Source organism: Bubalus bubalis, chromosome 5 (genome assembly GCF_019923935.1).
Source record: "Bubalus bubalis isolate 160015118507 breed Murrah chromosome 5, NDDB_SH_1, whole genome shotgun sequence".
In the NCBI taxonomy this organism is placed as follows: Eukaryota; Metazoa; Chordata; class Mammalia; order Artiodactyla; family Bovidae; genus Bubalus; species Bubalus bubalis.
This window is the reverse complement of record NC_059161.1, coordinates 49232935-49251415: the sequence shown is the minus strand read 5'-3', so window position 1 is coordinate 49251415 and position 18481 is coordinate 49232935. Positions and strand designations below refer to the sequence as shown.

The following is an 18481-nucleotide window of genomic DNA, read 5'->3' as shown; positions in this document are numbered from 1 at the left end:
ATTGGATTTCCCATGAGGGTAGAATTTCATCCTTTTCATAGCAAATCTTAGAGAAGGAAATAGCAACCCACTCCAGTATTCTTGCTTGGAAATCCCATGGACAGAGGAGCCTGGCAGGCTACTGTCCATGGGATTGCAAAGAGTTGGACACGACTGAGTGATTAAGCACAGCACATAGCAAATGCCATCTTAACATCATCTCTAGGATTTAGATGACATTTACAAAGTAGGATCACATTTTCATTTAATTCTCACCATAATTTTATGACATAGATATGATGATCTCTGTTTAAAAGGAGAAACTGAGGCTTAGAGAGATTAAGTTACTTGCCCAAAGTCAGAATGTCAGTGGCAGACTGTGGATTCAACCACAGGCCAACTCCATCTTTCTTTATCTAATGCTCTTCTTCCTCTTCCCCACCCTTGCGTGAGTAGAAAAGACATTCAAATTATACAATAAGAACCAGGATGCCTAACCCTGAGAATATTTGACAAGAATCACCAGGATCCTTCCGTCTCACTGAACTGCTTTGCCTTCTAACATCCACATCGAGGCATGAATTGGATTTTCAGCTGAGGGAAAGCTCTACAAGTGATTCCCAGATGTTGTGAGCTGATTGCCAGCACCCCAACTGGCCATCCATCAAACAAAGGACTCGTTTAAGTCAGAAAATGCCGTATCTCACACATTCTCTGTGGCAGGAGATGAGATGAGTGGCAAACACTGACCACTTTCTTTCTTTAGCAGAGATCATCACTTCAGAATGGCGTGGACCAAGCCATGAGTGCCATTTCTGTTAGTCTGTACACCTCAAACCAGAACAGTCCTGAAGCTCGCTGGGGTTGGGTACTGGCTGTTAGGGCTATATATTTAAAGTGTTTTAGGATTTTTTTTGAACACAAAGGATAATAGTGTAGAATCGTGGCCACTTTTTCTTCAGTGCTTTCTCTGTCTCTCATAAACAATCAAGGATTTACTTCTTCATGCAGCAAATACCTTAAACTATTTACTGGGACCACTGATATCTGACGGCACTAAATACACGTTTGACTTCTTTGTGTTTTCCCTCCACATTGCGACTGCTGTGTGTTCAAGCAAAACTGTATTCATATGGCTATGATTCCTAAACATTCACTGCATCAATATACAAGAGCACAAGTCCCTTCTTTTCTGAGAAGTCCATGGAGTCTTTTCTAAGTAAAGCTATGACTTGACAGGAATAAATAAATACAAAACTCAGAGGGTAGGTGTTTGGTTCCCACTTCAAGCCTTCAAAGATCACTGCCATGCCACGGTTTAGCCCCCAAGGAAGGAGCAGGAGCGGCTGGTGCCATACAAGCCCAGACCTTATCTCTGAGCAGTCGAGAAGTAGATATCCCTTTGGATGGACAGAGCCCCTCAGCGAGAGGCACCACAGCTCGACCAGGCAAGTCTGAGCCAGAGAGCAAAGGGCACAATTACGTATGTTGGTCCTGACCACAGGTGTTCCATACAAGGGTCAACAGCAGCCCCACTTCCACGGGAGCTGTGGAAGAGGCAGACAGGGAGGTGGAGTTGGGGAGGAGGACAGTTAATGGAAGCAAAGGGGAAAGGGATAGGCAGTGAGTCAGCATGAGACCCTAGAACAAGTGAGGATACCAAGGTGCACACATCAATGCAGACAAAACAGAAAAATACAATAATCATCAAGAGAAAGTCCACAACATGAGCTCCTAAAAGCCCCTCTCATTTTTTTTTGTTGTTTGTTTGTTTTGGTTTTTTTTTTGTAAAGTTATCATTCTATTGTAACGGACATGGCGCTGGAAATGAACTTCTAATCTACAAAATCGGGGGCAGAAAGGCTGCCCCGTCTCCATAAAGAATCGGCAAGAGAAGAGTCAGATCTGTGCATCCTGCTCCCTTTTTCTCCTCCTGGATCACCTGAGACCAATTTTGGCGTGTTTAGGATAGTTCTTCTCTGGTAATAACTGTTGATGTATTTATAATGGAAGATGTGAGCATCCCTAAGGGAACTGTACCTGATGGAAGAACAGAAGAACCATAAGCAGTTTCACACTCCTTCTCATCCTTCTTTGACTTAATAAGCTCCTTGCAAATAACCAACTACTACTGCTCTGTGTCAGCATGCCCAGGGACTAAAGAAAGCCTTCACTGTACAAGATTATATATGAAAAGCATCTGCTGTACCTGGTTTAAACAAGGCACTATTTGAGCTGCCTGTCAGCGAGAATGTGGAAAATGGCTTTTAGGAAGGACCTCCTCTGTAGCAGTAGGAGCTGTGTGTGCAGCCGCACATGTTCACAGAGTACTAGGAGCAGGGCTTGTGATGGGGGGTGGGGTGGGGTGGGGAGATGAACACAGAGACTCATATGAGGGTAAGGCCTTGGAGCTGGGTGTCAGCCCACTCAGCTCAGCTTAGCCCCGATCCAGGATCCGAGTTGGTCTAGGTTTTAATGCCCCAGCAATCTCTGGCCTCAAAGGGATGCTGGTTAAGTCAGTCATAAGAGTCAACTGCATGACAAGGGGTCTTGGAAAAAGCCATTAGGTGATATGAGGAACGGTGTAAGAACAAAGATGGAAGAAACTGAGGTGGAGATGGACAGAAATATAATAACATCCCTAAGAAAAGAGTGAGTTCTGGCAAAAGGCAAAAAGTTAGCAAAAGGAAATGAGAAACAGCTTGGCAAGCCAGAGAGAGAAAACAGAGCAAGTGGACCCTACGAAACAAGTTTGAGGACAATCTGATATTGAGGTGAACATAAAAATGTATGCAGAAAATTCCAGGAGCTATGTCTTTTTAATCAACAGTTAAAAAAAAAAAAAAAAACTGTGTAAAGATTAGAATCTTCAAGAAGAGAGTCAATAATCACAAAAGGACCCTGTTACTGGAAAAACAGAGGAAAAGAGAGGGAGAAGCTCTAACTAATATAGTGGATCCAACAATGAGCAGACAGACAGACAGACAGTAAGGATTTGTGAAAGTGAAGGTCACTCAGTTGCGTCTGACTCTTTGCGACCCCATGGACTATATATAGTCCATGGAATTCTCCAGGCCAGAATACTGGAGAAGGCATTCAGTCATCTGAAACAAACAAAACCTACAAAAACAGATTTAAAGGACTTACTGACATTAAGCAAACAGAGAAATGAAAAAATATTAATAACCAGAAATGCCCTTTATATAATTTTACTTGAAATTTTCATTTGAGTTTGGTAAAAGTTACATACAGTCTTACAAAGGTTGTGAAGTAAAGGCAAAAGCTGCAAATAAAAAAGTATTATAATAACAAGTGGAGTCTGAAAACCCATGTGCTCACCAGCCCCACAGAGATGGCAGGACCAGTGCTGCCAAACTTGAACTTGTCTTAGCAAAGCTCATGTGATATCTGGCAATTTTCACTGTTTTTTCCAATACTTGATCTGAATGTAGATTAAAATCCTCCAGAAGCTTTAAAACAACAATGATATGATTATCGGTCAGGCTATTCGGCAAAGAATATCAATGCAAAGATATGAGATCACCTGAAGGATTCATTTAATTTACCAGAGTTCCTGGCCGTTCTAGGCATCATCCAGAATTTGTTCACTGCTCTTCAAATTAAACTTAGGATTCCACTACCTCAACCTGCAATGCTGAAGATTCACCCAAGAGTTTTTATAGGGTTTCATGCACTTCATACTTTTAAAACACAAAGTACATAATTAAGTAAATCTCAACTACAGTCATCAGATTGTACATTATAGCCCTGGTACTTAGTATTTATCTCACAACTGGAAGTTTGTACCTTTTGACGACCTTCATCTGATTCCCCTTATAGTTAACACTGCTGTATGGCATGTTTGAAACTTGTTAAGAGAGGAGATCCTAAGAGTTCTCATCACAAGGGGAAAAAATTATTTTTTCTCTTTTCTTTTTTTGGATCTGTATCTGTATGAGGTTATAGGTATTAGGTAAACCTATGCAGTAATCATTTCACAATACATGTAAGACAAATTATGTAAGGTATACCATGTACACCTTAAACTTGGGGCTTCCCTGATAACTCAGTTGGTAAAGAATCTGCCTGCAATTCAGGAGGCCCTGGTTCGATTCCTGTGTGAGGAAGATCAACTGGAGAAGGGTTAGGCTACCCACTCCAGTATTCTTGGGCTTCCCTTGTGGCTCAGCTGGTAAAGAATCCGCCTGCAAAGCGGGACACCTGGAATCGATCCCTGGGTTGGGAAGATCCCCTGGAGAAGGGAACGGCTACCCACTCCAGTATTCTCACCTGGAGAATTCCATGGACTGTATAGTTCATGGGGTCGTAAAATGTTCATATTTAAAGAAATAAAGAAAGGCTGGCGAGGGAGATATAGAAGGACAAGCTACTGGGGCTTCAATATTTTCTAAAGCAGGGGATTTCCAGGTGCCTCAGTGATAAAGAATCCACCTGCCAATGCAGAAGACGTAAGTTCAATCCCTGAAAGGGGAAGATCCCCTGGAGGAGGAAATGACAACCCACTCCAATATTCTTGCCTGGAAAATCCCATGGACAGAGGAGCCTGGCGGGCTATAGTCCATGAGGTTGCAAAAGAGTCAGACATAGCTGAGCACACGCACAGATGCATTTTCTGAAGCTGCATTTCTGAAACTATCTGGTGAAAGAATCTTTTTTTTTTCTTTTTATTCCTAATTACATTCAAGCCCTACTTTTTTATTCTTAGATTCAACAGGCATAAAACTCCTGTCAACTTGCTACAGAAGTTGCTAAATTTTCCTCTGAATTTCCACACTTACCACAGACCAGTAAGTATGTGCCGTTGAGAGACCACACGAAGGGCAGCCCTGGTCAAAAGTATTATTCAGAACTGGAATTCTTACTTTATAGCTGTTAAATCTGAAATGCAACAAGGTCCACTCAGAACTCTACCCATAGCTCCAGAAAGTAAACACTTTAAAAGAAAGGTTTGTATCACAGGAAGAAAAAAAAGTGGACATCTGCAGCCCTCAACAAATTGAGGTTTTGTCACTGTTCCGCTTATCTTCTCAAACTGATTGCAGGGCCAACTTACTTCTAGGGTTTTATCAGCAATGATCATCAGTTCATGATTATGGTGGGGAAACCTCGCAGTAAAGTATTTCCTGGGCCTACACATTAGCACAGAGAATATCATCAAGGCTCACAGGTGAGAAGGAACGCGATGACTCCCCGCCCTGCCACTTCCAGCTGAGCAGCTTTGGGCTGGAGACTTGACTCAGGACACCTCTTTCTCTGCTCATCAAACAGGGGAAGTGTCAGGATCTACATCACAAAGTTGCTCAGGATTAAGGGAGATTTTGCCCACGAAGAGCTCAGTACAGTGAGTGATACATACTGAGCGCTCAGTAAACGTCAGCCAGAGTTGGCCACACATTTGGCAAATGGCGCCACTCCTAGGTGGGATGAAGGCCCGTCCCCCTGTGCTCACGAGGAGCTGTGTGGAGTCCAGAGCCCTGCAGACTCAGGGAGGTGTGTCCATCACACGCTCAAGACGAACAAGCTGAAAAGTGGTGAGCACAGCTGCGAGGAGCTGGCTCTGCCCCCAGTCTCGATGTGGAGAGATGCTCCCGTTCTTCCACATAAAGCCTAACTTTACTGTATTCCACATAAACACTAACCTGTTTCCAGTTTTGGCACCAGTGACAGATCCAGATTTTACCCTCACTGAAAGCCACCTCTACCATCACCTCACACAGCTTCGCTCCAGCAGAAACAAAAAGCTCATCTGATTGCGAGCTCAGTTTACTGTTTGACAGCATAAGCCCGGCTGGTTTTGACTTCTCACGGGGGCCTTTGGAGACCTAACGATGTGAGGCACCTCCCCGGTTCTCTCTTGACAGTGTGGACCTGGGGCAGATCACTCAGCCCTCTGCTTCCGGTCCCCATCAGCGACAGAGAGGCTGTCAGTATGCTGCCTCCCTTCCTGGAGATGAGGCCCAACGATTACTGACGAGCACAGCAGAGCAAACAGGGTAATGGGTGTGGGGGAATATGTACATATATATATATATTCATTCTTGAAACATATATTTAAAGTATATAAATATATATATCTATTTAAAGAATTATTTTTTTTCACACAGTACTTCCCCTTCACTATATACTGCGAACCCTTTAAACCCACACCATGTACTTTTTTTTTTTAATTTTATTTTATTTTTAAACTTTACATGTACTTTTTAAAAAATAAATATTTAGTCTTTTTAGTTGATGATATTTTATGCTAAATTCCCTCTTCAATATAAGATGATTTATATATAGCTGATTCACTTTGCTGTATACCTGAAATTAACACAACATGCTGAATCAACTATACTCCAGTAAAAATTAGTTTAAAAGATTTATTTTGCTAATTTATGTAATAAACCAATTATATTTCCTATATCTATATGTATTTCCTATATGAACATTGATCACCCAGCTATGGCATGCAAGGTTACATCTCCATTATTAGTCCTGATCCCTTTTTATTATACATATATATATACACATACATATACATATAAAATTGCTTTACAATGTCATATTAGTTTCTGCTATACAATGAAGTGAATCCAGCTGTAAGTATATATATATATAGCCCCTCCCTCCCGAGCCTCCTCCCCACCTCATCGCATCCCACTCTCTAGGTTATCATAGAGCACTGAGCTGCGCTCTCTGTTCTATATAGCAGCTTCCCACTAGCTATCTATTTTACACGTGGCAGTAAAAACATGCCATGTACTTTTAATGCCTTAAACCATTAAGCTTCAAGTGCTATCAAAATTCATCACAAAGAAAGCAATAACAAGGATTTAGGCAGCCCTCTGAATTCTTTCCAGCTCTTTGAAAGCTCATATCAGAAGTCCCTGCCATTCTGAAATCAAGAGTTCTTGTTTATCACTAACATCATCTGCAGGGTGAGCCCCAGCTGACATCATTGGCCCATTCATTTGGGTCCGTCTTGGTGTTTCCATTCTACTCCTTGGTGTACAAGCAAAAGTCTCAGGAAGGCCATCTTGGCCAGGCATTCACCATTCTTCCAATCCTCCTCTGATCCACATGAAAGCTGGCCTCCACACACCTTCTGTCTGGCACTCTGGCCTTCCAGGTCCATCACATCTTGACATCCTCTCCCTGACTCTGACAACACTGTTGGTTTCCTCCCAACAGCAAACACTGTTCTCCCTAAACAGTATTCATCAGGGCCCATAGCCTCTTATTTCTTCCTTCGTCAAAGCCTTTGTGTGTGTGTGTGTGTGTGTGTGAGTTAGTCAATCTATAAAAATTTCTGGATGGATTCTGAACTGAAGGCATTTCAGTGTTTCAGGAGATCAGCTCCCATCTGGGCACTGAATGTTCTTGCCAGAAACAAGATTGGGTAGTCACTCAAAGCAAGCTTGGTCTCCCTCAGCAACGGGGACCTTGCTCTGTCCTGGGGCAGTGTGAATTGTGAGCTAGTTCTTGTTCATTCTGAGCTGAGAGAGCCCTCCCTTTTATCTTTAGGTTTTATTCGGCCTCTGCCCACATAATAGGGTGTTTTATACAATCATCCAAATCCCTTTTATGTGGTGGCCCATGAGATAGCCAAGGGCTCCCATCTCCAGAATAAACCTGCCAGGACATGGTTTCCTCGTTCCTCACCATTTGGTCACCCTCCTCTGGACATGTTCTAAAAGCCTACCTAGGACCTGGGGTCTTCTGTGCTTGTGGCATTTCCTCATATTCTGTTCCATCTCTTTCTTCTCTCCTTGAATGACATGGATATGACCTCCCAGTAAGCTTGCACAGTGGTCCCAGACAACACAGAAATTCACGTACAGAAAGAGCTAACATGCTGGACTCTGTTGTCAGGCGGCCACTACATACATGTTTCCTGTTGTGTCCTATACATTCAAGTTGGCCCAATTGTTCCTAGGACAATACACATGGCACCAAGGAACAATCGGGACCTCAAAACTAGTCTTCCAACAAGCCCCGTGTGCTGGCTTTATCGTGTCTTAATGCAAGATGTCAGTCTCTGTTCCTCCTCTAACCCACTCCCTTCCTAATCAGAGTCCCTTGATCAGATTTGTGCTTTGGATGTTACCATTCCTAAGGATAACAAGAAAAGCCGAACAATTTTCCTTCTTATTGACACTCTAGTGACATCCATGAAAGTGAAAGTCGCTCAGTCACGTCCAACTCTTTGCAACCCCATGGAATATACAGTCCATGGAATTCTCCAGGCCAGAATACTGGAGTGGGTAGCCGTTCACTTCTCCAGGGGATCTTCCCAACCCAGGGATCAAACCCAGGTGTCCCGCATTGCAGGCGGATTCTTTACCAGCTGAGCCACGAAGGAAGCCCATAGTGAATTATCATTTGTATAGCACATACTTAATAATTTACAATCATCTTACTCTTCAGAGCAACCCTGAGGAATAGGTATTACCCTCATTTTATAGATGAGGACACTGAGGCAGTCCAGGAACTCAAACCCAAGTAGTCTTCTGATTTCATAGTTGATGCTATTTAGTATACACTCTACTGACTCAGGAGCTTACGAATCTTAAGTACAGAAAGTTTTCTACAGGTAAGTGAAAGTGAAAGTGAAAGAAAGTGCCAGTCTCTCAGTCTTGTCCAACTCTTGGCAACCCCATGGACTGTAACCTGCCAGGCTACCTCTGTCCATGGAATTCTCCAGGCAAGAATACTGGAGTGAGTGGCCATTCCCTTTTCCAGGGGATCTTCCTGACCCAGGAATTGAACCTGGGTCTCCTGCATTGCAGGCAGATTCTTTACCAACTAAGCTGTCAGGGAAGAGGAGCTCACGAATCTTAGGTACAGAAAGCTTTCCATGGTTCAGTTCCAAGTATCAGAGAGTGAGTCACAGAGAAAAAAGCAGAGGAATCTGGTTTCCATTTCTGGCTTTGCTATAAACTACCTCACAGTTTAACTTTGGTCCTCAGTTTCCTCTTTCATAAAATAAGGGATCAAATTAGACAGTCTCTGAAGTGCTTTCCTGCCCAGCTGTCCTTTGTCTCCTGCCCTGTCTCTGCCGTGTTGCTAAAATTAGGCAGAAAACATTGTTGAAATACCTTTCTTTTTTATTTCTCAGCATTCTTTTTTTAAGTTTCTGGAATTAGCTGGATAGTTTGACAACTATGCAGCTAGTCTGTCAAGAAGGAAGAAAACTGCCATCTATTTAATAGTTAAATTTTAAGCAGTTCATTTTCTATAATGAGAATACATATCTGGAAACACCAGCCATGGGGCTGTACCCATAAAAGTCTGCATCAAGTGGAGACCATCTTTAGAGCCATGTATTCTCAACACAGGTTCTCAATGCAGGCAAAGTTTGGCAACGTCTGGGGACAGTTTAGGTTGTCACAACAACTCAATGGACATGAGTTTGTGCAAACTCTGGGAGATGGTGAAGGACAGGGAAGCCAGGCATGCTGCAATCCATGGGGTCACAAAGAGTCAGACACGACTGGATGACTGAACAACCACCACAAACAGGGAAGGTACCACGGGAATCTGGCAAGTAGAGTCCAAGGACGCTGCTGAACATTCTATAAGCACAGGACAGTCCTCACGACAAAGAATTATCTGGCCCAAGATGTCAAAGAGCTGAGGTTAAGAAACTGTGACTTAAAGAGCGAAGTCAAACAGCCCCAAACTCTTGCTGGTGTTCTAGCTAACCTGGTCCACTTGAGAGGCTACCCAGGTGGGCTCACCTGAAAGAGCTGAGGCTCTGGACACCTCTCTTACCTGGCGAAGAAGGACGCAGCCACCGAGGTGCCCGAGGAGGTCTCGCTGGCCACGCAGGAGCCCTGCGGGGCGGGGACGCCGCTGCAGGCCGAAGGCTTGTCCGCATTGTAGCGATTCAGCACCGCCTCTGTTAGGCCTTCCCGGCCCGGCTCTGTCATCAGCTGGGAGATCTGACAAGGAAAACGGATATCGAGCTCATTACCTGTGGCTCATGGCATTTCCTGACCACCACTGGCAGCCTCTCTGTTTTGGGGTCGAAGCCAGAGTGCAGGGGAGATGGGGATGGGGGGTGGTGGGGAGGACTGGGAGGAACACATTCCCCATCCACTCAGTGACACGTGACATGTACACACTACATGTAGTGTCCAGGGCTTCTCCGAGGCCATTTCTCTGCATTTTCGCTAGTATACCGCATTTTCATTAAATGTAATGGAATAAAATGATCCTCTGACATTGTAAGTTTCAATTACGTCTGTGTCTCCCTTCCATTTGGAGGTGAAAGCAGGGGCCATTAATCAACACTATTTGCAGCCCAAGACCAGCCCAATAAAGACCAACTAGTGCTGGTTTCTTACCAGGAATGGCCCTCAGTGCTCTCATATAGACAAGTGGGACAAAGATATCATTTTTATTAAGGCAGAAGTGAACCTGCTAATGAAGAACCTAAGAAATTAAACAAAACACTATTTGTTACTATTGTTGCTGTAGGCAGTCAGCAAAGAGATGACTTGGAGGAGCTCATAAAAATAGATATAGTCCACCATGAATTACTAAATTTTTTTTCTTGGAGGATTTAGACCATATCAGCAGACTTAATTTTCCTACTGGTTCATTAAGATAAATGGTTTCCATTTTATTGGCAATAACTGACTTCATGATGCAAATTCTAGTGGATAGGGATGGGTCCATTTTGCCTAAATGCACATAATAGACCATGAAGAACCACACTTCTGGGCAAAGTTAGATACCTGTATAGAAATATACTTTTGGAAAGTGCTAATCCCATGACAAATCCAACAATTATGCTGGCAAGTCTAAGTGTGCTGTTTTGAAAGCCTGGTACTTTAAAACTTCAGTCTACTTACAAAAAAGAAAAACTGTTGGGGTTTTTGTGTGTGTGTTTTTTTTAAGGAAACTTTTTAGTTTTGTTACAAAAAAAAAAAACAAAAACAAAAAGCTGGTCTCCAGGCAGTTCAAACCTCTTAAATGTTGAGTGGAAAATGTTTCTAATTGCCTAGAAAATACAAGAGCAATAAAGCAAAGATCAGGAACAGTTTCTACTTTGTAACTGAGCAGGCCAGAAGGCCAGTGAAAGAGTCCATTTGTTAACCTTTGAGCATAAAACATTTGTACTTTTCATTATTAGAAGAATAGCCATTACTCTTGAGCCCCATAGACTTGAAACTTTGCTCTGCTTCAATTCATGCTCTGACTTGGAAAGCCTTGGCATTATTCAGTTGTAACTCTGCCAACACACACTTTCTTATTCTCATTCATTAAACGTATGGTAAGGAAACTCAGCCTACATCAGCAAAAGCAGAGAGCAGGCAGGAAAGACAGCCAACGGCCTGGAGGACATCCCCTGCAGACACAGGGACTGCTGCCCTGGGGCTTCCTCTGCTGCCCATGGGGTGTGGGCTCCCCTCAGCCAATTGCCACTCTACCAGAGGAATGAGGCAGGCTGGAGCGGGGGCAGCTGAAACAATCAGGGACCTGGCCACCACTGTGCACTCTGTTGTCAGCACAAAATGGGTGTTGATGAAACACTGGTGGTACATGATGCCATCCTGGACAATGTCCCCCCATAAAACTCCAAAATTTGTAGCACCATTTTCTTTTCATCAAGCAGCTACAATCCAAGGGACACATACACGGCTTTTAATATACAAAGACAACTGAAAAAAAATCAGTAAACCAGTTGCGTGAGTTGTGCAATTTGTTACCACTTATAAAATGCATTCACTGGCTGCAGCTAAAGTCTAATCTTCTGCTTGTGCTGTTTCCTTTGAATTAATGTCACTATAATCTGAAGTTTGGAGGGAAGGGAATGGCATTCTTCTGCCTCTCTATGTATGAACAGTCCTTGCAGATGCCCTGTGAACCCACAGAGAGGACAGTAGGATGTGTGGCAAATAACATGATGGCCTAACTCAGAGGCACGGACTTCCAGGCAGTTCCAGGTTCCTGAGTCTGGCCCACGAGGAATGCAAGGATCCTGTGGGCACACGGCTTTTCACCGTGTCACCCAGCAAATGAATTTCCATGCACTGGCCTCCTTAAAAGAGAGCTATTGACTACCTTGTGCCAAGCAAGAAACTCTAACTCTTAAAGAACTGGAGATTAATGGACATCAGATCAGATCAGATCAGTCGCTCAGTCGTGTCCAACTCTTTGCGACCCCATGAATCGCAGCACACCAGGCCTCCCTGTCCAACACCAACTCCCAGAGTTCACTCAGACTCACGTCCATCAAGTCAGTGATGCCATCCAGCCATCTCATCCTCTGTCGTCCCCTTCTCCTCTTGCCCCCAATCCCTCCCAGCATCAGAGTCTTTTCCAATGAGTCAACTCTTCGCATGAGGTGGCCAAAGTACTGGAGTTTCAGCTTTAGCATCATTCCTTCCAAAGAAATCCCAGGGCTGATCTCCTTCAGGATGGACTGGTTGGATCTCCTTGCAGTCCAAGGGACTCTCAAGAGTCTTCTCCAACACCACAGTTCAAAAGCATCAATTCTTCGGCACTCAGCCTTCTTCACAGTCCAACTCTCACATCCATACATGACTACTGGAAAAATCACAGCCTTGACTAGATGGACCTTTGTTGGCAAAGTAATGTCTCTGCTTTTGAATATGCTATCTAGGTTGGTCATAACTTTCCTTCCAAGGAGTAAGCGTCTTTTAATTTCATGGCTGCAGTCACCATCTGCAGTGATTTTGGAGCCCTCAAAAATAAAGTCTGACACTGTTTCCACTGTTTCCCCATCTATTTCCCATGAAGTGATGGGACCAGATGCCATGATCTTCATTTTCTGAATGTTGAGCTTTAAGCCAACTTTTTCACTCTCCACTTTCACTTTCATCAAGAGGCTTTTGAGTTCCTCTTCACTTTCTGCCATAAGGGTGGTGTGATCTGCATATCTGAGGTTATTGATATTTCTCCTGGCAATCTTGATTCCAGCTTGTGTTTCTTCTAGTCCAGCGTTTCTCATGATGTACTCTGCATATAAGTTAAATAAGCAGGGTGACAATATACAGCCTTTGACGTACTCCTTTTCCTATTTGGAACCAGTCTGTTGTTCCATGGCCAGTTCTAACTGTTGCTTCCTGACCCGCATACAGGTTTCTCAAGAGGCAAGTCAGGTGGTCTGGTATTCCCATCTCTTTCAGAATTTCCCACAGTTTATTGTGATCCACACAGTCAAAGGCTTTGGAGTAGTCAATAAAGCAGAAATAGATGTTTTTCTGGAACTCTCTTGTTTTTTCCATGATCCAGCAGATGTTGGCAATTTGATCTCTGGTTCCTCTGCCTTTTCTAAAACCAGCTTAAACATCAGGAAGTTCACAGTTCACATATTGCTGAAGCCTGGCTTGGAGAATTTTGAGCATTACTTTAGTAGCATGTGAGATGAGTGCAATTGTGCGGTAGTTTGAGCATTCTTTGGCATTGCCTTTCTTTGGGATTGGAATGAAAACTGACGTTTTCCAGTCCTGTGGACATGGGACACTCAATTCTTAGGCCTCTAAATACAATGACTCAATAATCGGTTGCTTTTATTTTATTTTTATTTATTTATTTGCCTGCACCAGGTCTTAGTTGTGGCACACGGGGTCTTCGATCTTTGTTGCGGCAATCAGGATCTTTGGTTGGTGGCGTGCAAACTCTTACATGCATCATGTAAACTCCCAGCTCCAGCATGCGCGCTCTAGTTCCCTGACTGGGGATGGAATCTGGGACCCCTGCATTGGGAGCACAGACTCATAGCCACTGCACCACCAGGGAAGTCCCCTCAGTTGCTTGTAAAAATTAGAATCAGAGAATGTTTTAGAGCTAGAAGTGATATCAAGGTCATCCTGTTTTTCTTAATTAAAGAAACTGAGTAGCAGAGAAGTGAGTCGCCCAAACAAATGTTGGCTGAGACCGTGATTCTGACTCCAAGGCCAGCACTAGCCCTCCTCTTTTCCTTGACTCCCTCTTCTCCCTCCTCCCTTCTTTCTCTTAATCAAAAGAAAAATTTTACACATAGAGAAAAAAAGTCAAATAATGGTCAAACATATGACAGGGATTATAAAAAACAAAATTTAACATTTTATATTTTAGAAAATATATTTTAAAAGAAATCAAATCATATAGAGAATTGAATTGCCCATGTCCCTGGTTTATTGCCCTTCCTCCTGGTTCCCCCTTTCCAGACATGGTCAGTGTTGTGATTTTGGTGGGGGCCAATACTTTGGCCACCCCATGCAAAGAACTGACTCATTGGAAAAGACCCTGATGCTGGGAAAAACTGAAGGCAGGAGAAGATGAAGGCAGGACAACAATGGACGAGATAGTTGGATGGCATCACTGACTCTATGGACATGAGTTTGAGCAAGCTCTGGGAGTTGGTGATGGATAGGGAAGCCTGGTGTGCTGCAGTCCATGGGGTCACAAAGAATCAGACACAACTGAGCAACTGAACTGAACTGAGTCCATGCTCTTCTTCACCATGTGCCTTCCATCACACCCTCCAAGAGCCTGGCTGAGCTCGCCCTGTGGTTCCTTTGGAGCATTCTCTACGTTTCATTCTGCTTGTTGCAAAATGGGAAGGGGCACCCTCCCAAATGTCAACTACTATATGATCTCCCCACCTAAAAGTTCATGGATTGTACATGACCTGGGTGTTTATAATTAATACCCAGTGTCTTCTTTAGGGATTACAAACTTTCAGAAATAATATACACACAGCTACAGCAATGCTAACTGACCTCCCCTTCAATCTCTGCACTCCAGGATTCCAGCCTCCCTCAAGTTTCTCAAACAGGCTCCTCTTGCAACAGGGTCTTTGCACGTGCCTTCACTCTCCATCTGGAATGCTTCTACTTTTCCTTCAGATCCAAGCTCAAGCATCACTTCTCAGAGAAGCCTTCTTCCAATCTCCCTCCAGCCTCTGTGGAGCTTTTACAGAACTGCAGTCCTTCCTTCAGTATCTTTACCTTGATTTCTAGTATGCATTTAAGAGTAGGTCACTGGGGCTTCCCTGATGGCTCAGTGGTAAACAATCGTCCTGCCAGTGCAGGAAACATAGGTTGGATCCCTGGGTTGGGAAGATCCCCCAGAGAAGGAAATGGCAAGCCACTCCAGTATTCCTCAGGATAGTGGACAGAGGAACCTGGTGGTCTATAGTCCATGGGGCTGCAAGGAGTCAGACACAACTTAGCCACTAAACAACAAACAACATCGTCTCTCACTACACAAAAGCCCCAGGATAGTGGATCAAGGGTTCCCAGAGATCAACACAATGCTGGGGTGTCCAAAACATATTTTTGGAATAAATCTGAGCTATTATTATTTTCTACTTCTCATATTTATCTAATTAAATATTTTTCCTTAAGTCCTTTAAATAAGAAGTCTTAGTTCTTTTTAAAATGTCACTGTATTTCTATTTTGTTTGCCTATTGGGATATACTAGTATTTTCCTTCTCCATATCACCACAGAAGTGTAGCGTCCTGGCTCCACTCTGTGCTAGTTTAGGGATGGAGAGCTGCCTCTTTTTCAGACCTGTAATTCATTTGTTCATTTCTTCACATGAACAACCACACACTGGGTACTTAGTCCATGCCAGGTCCTGTGGCAGGCATACATGCTAACATTTCTTACAGTCTCCTGTATCTTCAATATTTACTTTTTCCTCCTTTGAACGCTGTGTACAACTCACTGGCTCACCGGCCATCCATTTCATATACAAAGATAATCCACAAAATAGCTGGCCTAAAGCACAACTCCTATCTGGTATCTCTCCTTTAGTCAAATCTTTATGATTCTGAAAAATAGCCCAGCTAGGTTTGCTCTCAACAGAGGCAGTGATAGCTGGTTTGACTGAACAAATAAAATCATATTCTAGACTACTCTGAAAGAGAGGGAGCCCCCTTGTCAGATAAGCAATGCTTTTTCATATACACACTGGAGCATAGGCTTTAAAATGTTGGGTTTTGATGGAGCTCTTCTTACCATGGTACTGTCATGCTTGCTATAAAAATTTCCCTTTTCTTCAACCCCTCAAACTACACATAAGTTGTAACTGAACTGTTCCTTTATAAAGGAAACAGGTAATTGGCTGAAATTTGGCTATAAAACAAGTATTCCCATCCAAATTCTTCCTGCGGCTCTCTGAAATTGTGATAGCTTGTAACTCTACTGGTCATACATTAAGCAGAGAAGGCTAAAGCTCCGTATCTATGATGGTTACAGCGTCACTAACAGAAAAAAAGGTGGCCCTAATACCTGTTGACCTCTTTGGTGATAATGAACCTCTTCTTCTTCTTACAAACCTCATTTGAAACTATCAAATTTAGGTTACACAGACAAATTGGCTATTATTCCCATTTCACAGATGAGAAAAGAGAGGTTCAGGGGAGTCAGTAATTTGTCCAGGGCTGTTCAGCCATTAAGTAGGGAAGTTCAGATGGCAATGCAGATTTCTGACTATATTCTTTATTCTTTTTTAAAATTATTGTAAGATCTCATCTCAGTGACTGAAGTTTACTGAATAACCTGGGAATTAGACTTGGCAGATTCCATGCAATAAACTTTACTTAGTCACTGACCTCCGGAGAAGGAAATGGCAACCCACTCCAGTATTCTTGCCTGGGAAATCCCATAGACAGAGGAGCTTGGTGGGCTACAGTCCAGGGGGTCTCGAGAGTTGGACATGACTTAGCGACTAAAGTACCATAGTCACTGACCTCAAGAGATTTGAAAGAAAGCTAGACCAAAAAACTTGCAGTCAGCCAAAGAAAGACAATGTTTCCTCTCCCTCTCCAGAACAAGGGAGGAAGGGATGTAGGAATGTTGTCTGTAATTTGGCCATGGGGAGCTTCTGAAATGTGTTTCTAGCCAAATCTTTAGGTCAGAGAGGTCCTCAGGGAACCAGAAGGAAGGAAGGTGTCTGCGTTCACCTGCTGGCCTTCCTGGGTGAGCAGGTGCTGAACCTGGGTCACTCCCAACCTCCTTCTGAAGGGAAGAGGCCCTGGGTGGGCTCACCGGCTGCAGCCCCAGTCATACAACACAAATGACTGAGAGAGACCTCACTGTGAACTCCCTCCACCCCACCGCTTCCTGAGCCAGAGCTGGGTCTCAGGAGCCACGCGAGGCAGACCCTACAGCCCCTGAGGGATTCTGATTTCCTTCCTTGATCATCCTTGTGACAGAACTAACAACCCCCGCCACCCCACATTCCCGAGCCGACCCTCCTGGGAGGCAGACCACTGATCTAACAGCACTCACTCTTCCTGGGGTTCTGAATTTTATTTCAGGGCAGTGGCCTTTCCCCCCAGCCAGGGGCCCCCTGCACTTCAAAAGCAAGTCTCTCTGAGAAGGGCCCGCTCTTTCGCTGCCGGCCATAATGAAGGCTCTGTTCTGGACAGATCTGCCCGGAAGACTCTGCTCCTCTAAAGGGCGAGGAGAACCCCAACCCCTTCACCAGTTATGCAGCAATCCCACCTTTGGTGGGGCCAGGTAGGTGGGCGGCATGCGGGGTGGAGCTGAGGGGTGGACTGTAGCGGTCAGTCCCACAGAGCCCTCACCGCAGGCCTGTGGAGGCTGGTAGCGGTCAGTCCCACAGAGCCCTCACCGCAGGCCTGTGGAGGCTGGATTCCAAGAGGCTGATGGTCAGAAAGCCAGGGTGCTTCCTCAGGGGAGAGCAGCCAGTGAGGAGGAGCCAAGACTGGACCCCAATTTGTATGATTCTGAGACATTGTCATCCTGTTTTCCACACTTTGTCCAAATACCACCCTGGCTTTAACTGTCCCCTCACGGTGGCTCTACTGGCCCCCTCCCCACAGTCCACTGTGTGGGGAAATGCCCAGACAGCAAGAGTGGCCAGAAACAATCCGCAATCAAATGCCTTCTTTTCAGAGAACTACCGTTTACCTCCGCTTTTCAGACTGTCCTGAATTAATTTCTTCTCTCACGACACTGTGAAAGCTACCAGACTCTTCCCGGGAAAATTCAGATCCCCAAACCTCATTCTCTCCATGTTAACATGTCTAAAAAATGTAAAGTTCTAGGGGAAAGGATGCGTTATCTTGATTATGTGGGTACGTTAGAGCCTAGAAGCAGCAACTGAAAACTTGCCAGGGGGTTCTAGTCACTAACTTTAGGGGGACTAGATTTTTACCAGAGGATTTTGTTTGGTTTAGTTCTGATTAAAACCTGCAGTTAGCTCCCTATCTCAGTTACACTGGACGGTTTCACTAACACAACAGTACCCGACTTTCAAAACACCACATCACATTCCTCAAGTGGTGGTCAATTAAACAGGAGACGGGCAGTAAAGGAAGCAGGCACCCGGAGGAGGAGGCCTGTGTATCTGCACACGTGCGTCCTTGTCCACATGGGGTCTTTGGTGTGCGTGGGAGTCCCCACTAACATTCCTGTGCATAAGGAAGTGCTCGCAGACCTCACAGATAAAGCTCCTCCCTTACATTTTCATCTTAGGCAAGAGTCATGTCTTACAATCACACTTAC

At 44.2% G+C, this 18481-nt stretch overlaps 1 protein-coding gene across 2 annotated transcripts in view; it reads right to left on the bottom strand.

Moving 5' to 3' along the window:
* KIF26B (kinesin family member 26B) overlaps positions 1–18481 on the bottom strand; it is a 517024-nt gene that overhangs the window by 260399 nt on the left and 238144 nt on the right. For both annotated transcript variants that reach the window (XM_025286019.3, XM_044943071.2), the window contains one exon: positions 9757–9926. In XM_025286019.3, the coding sequence (XP_025141804.3) occupies positions 9757–9926 (170 nt within the window). The remainder of the gene's footprint in view (positions 1–9756; positions 9927–18481) is intronic.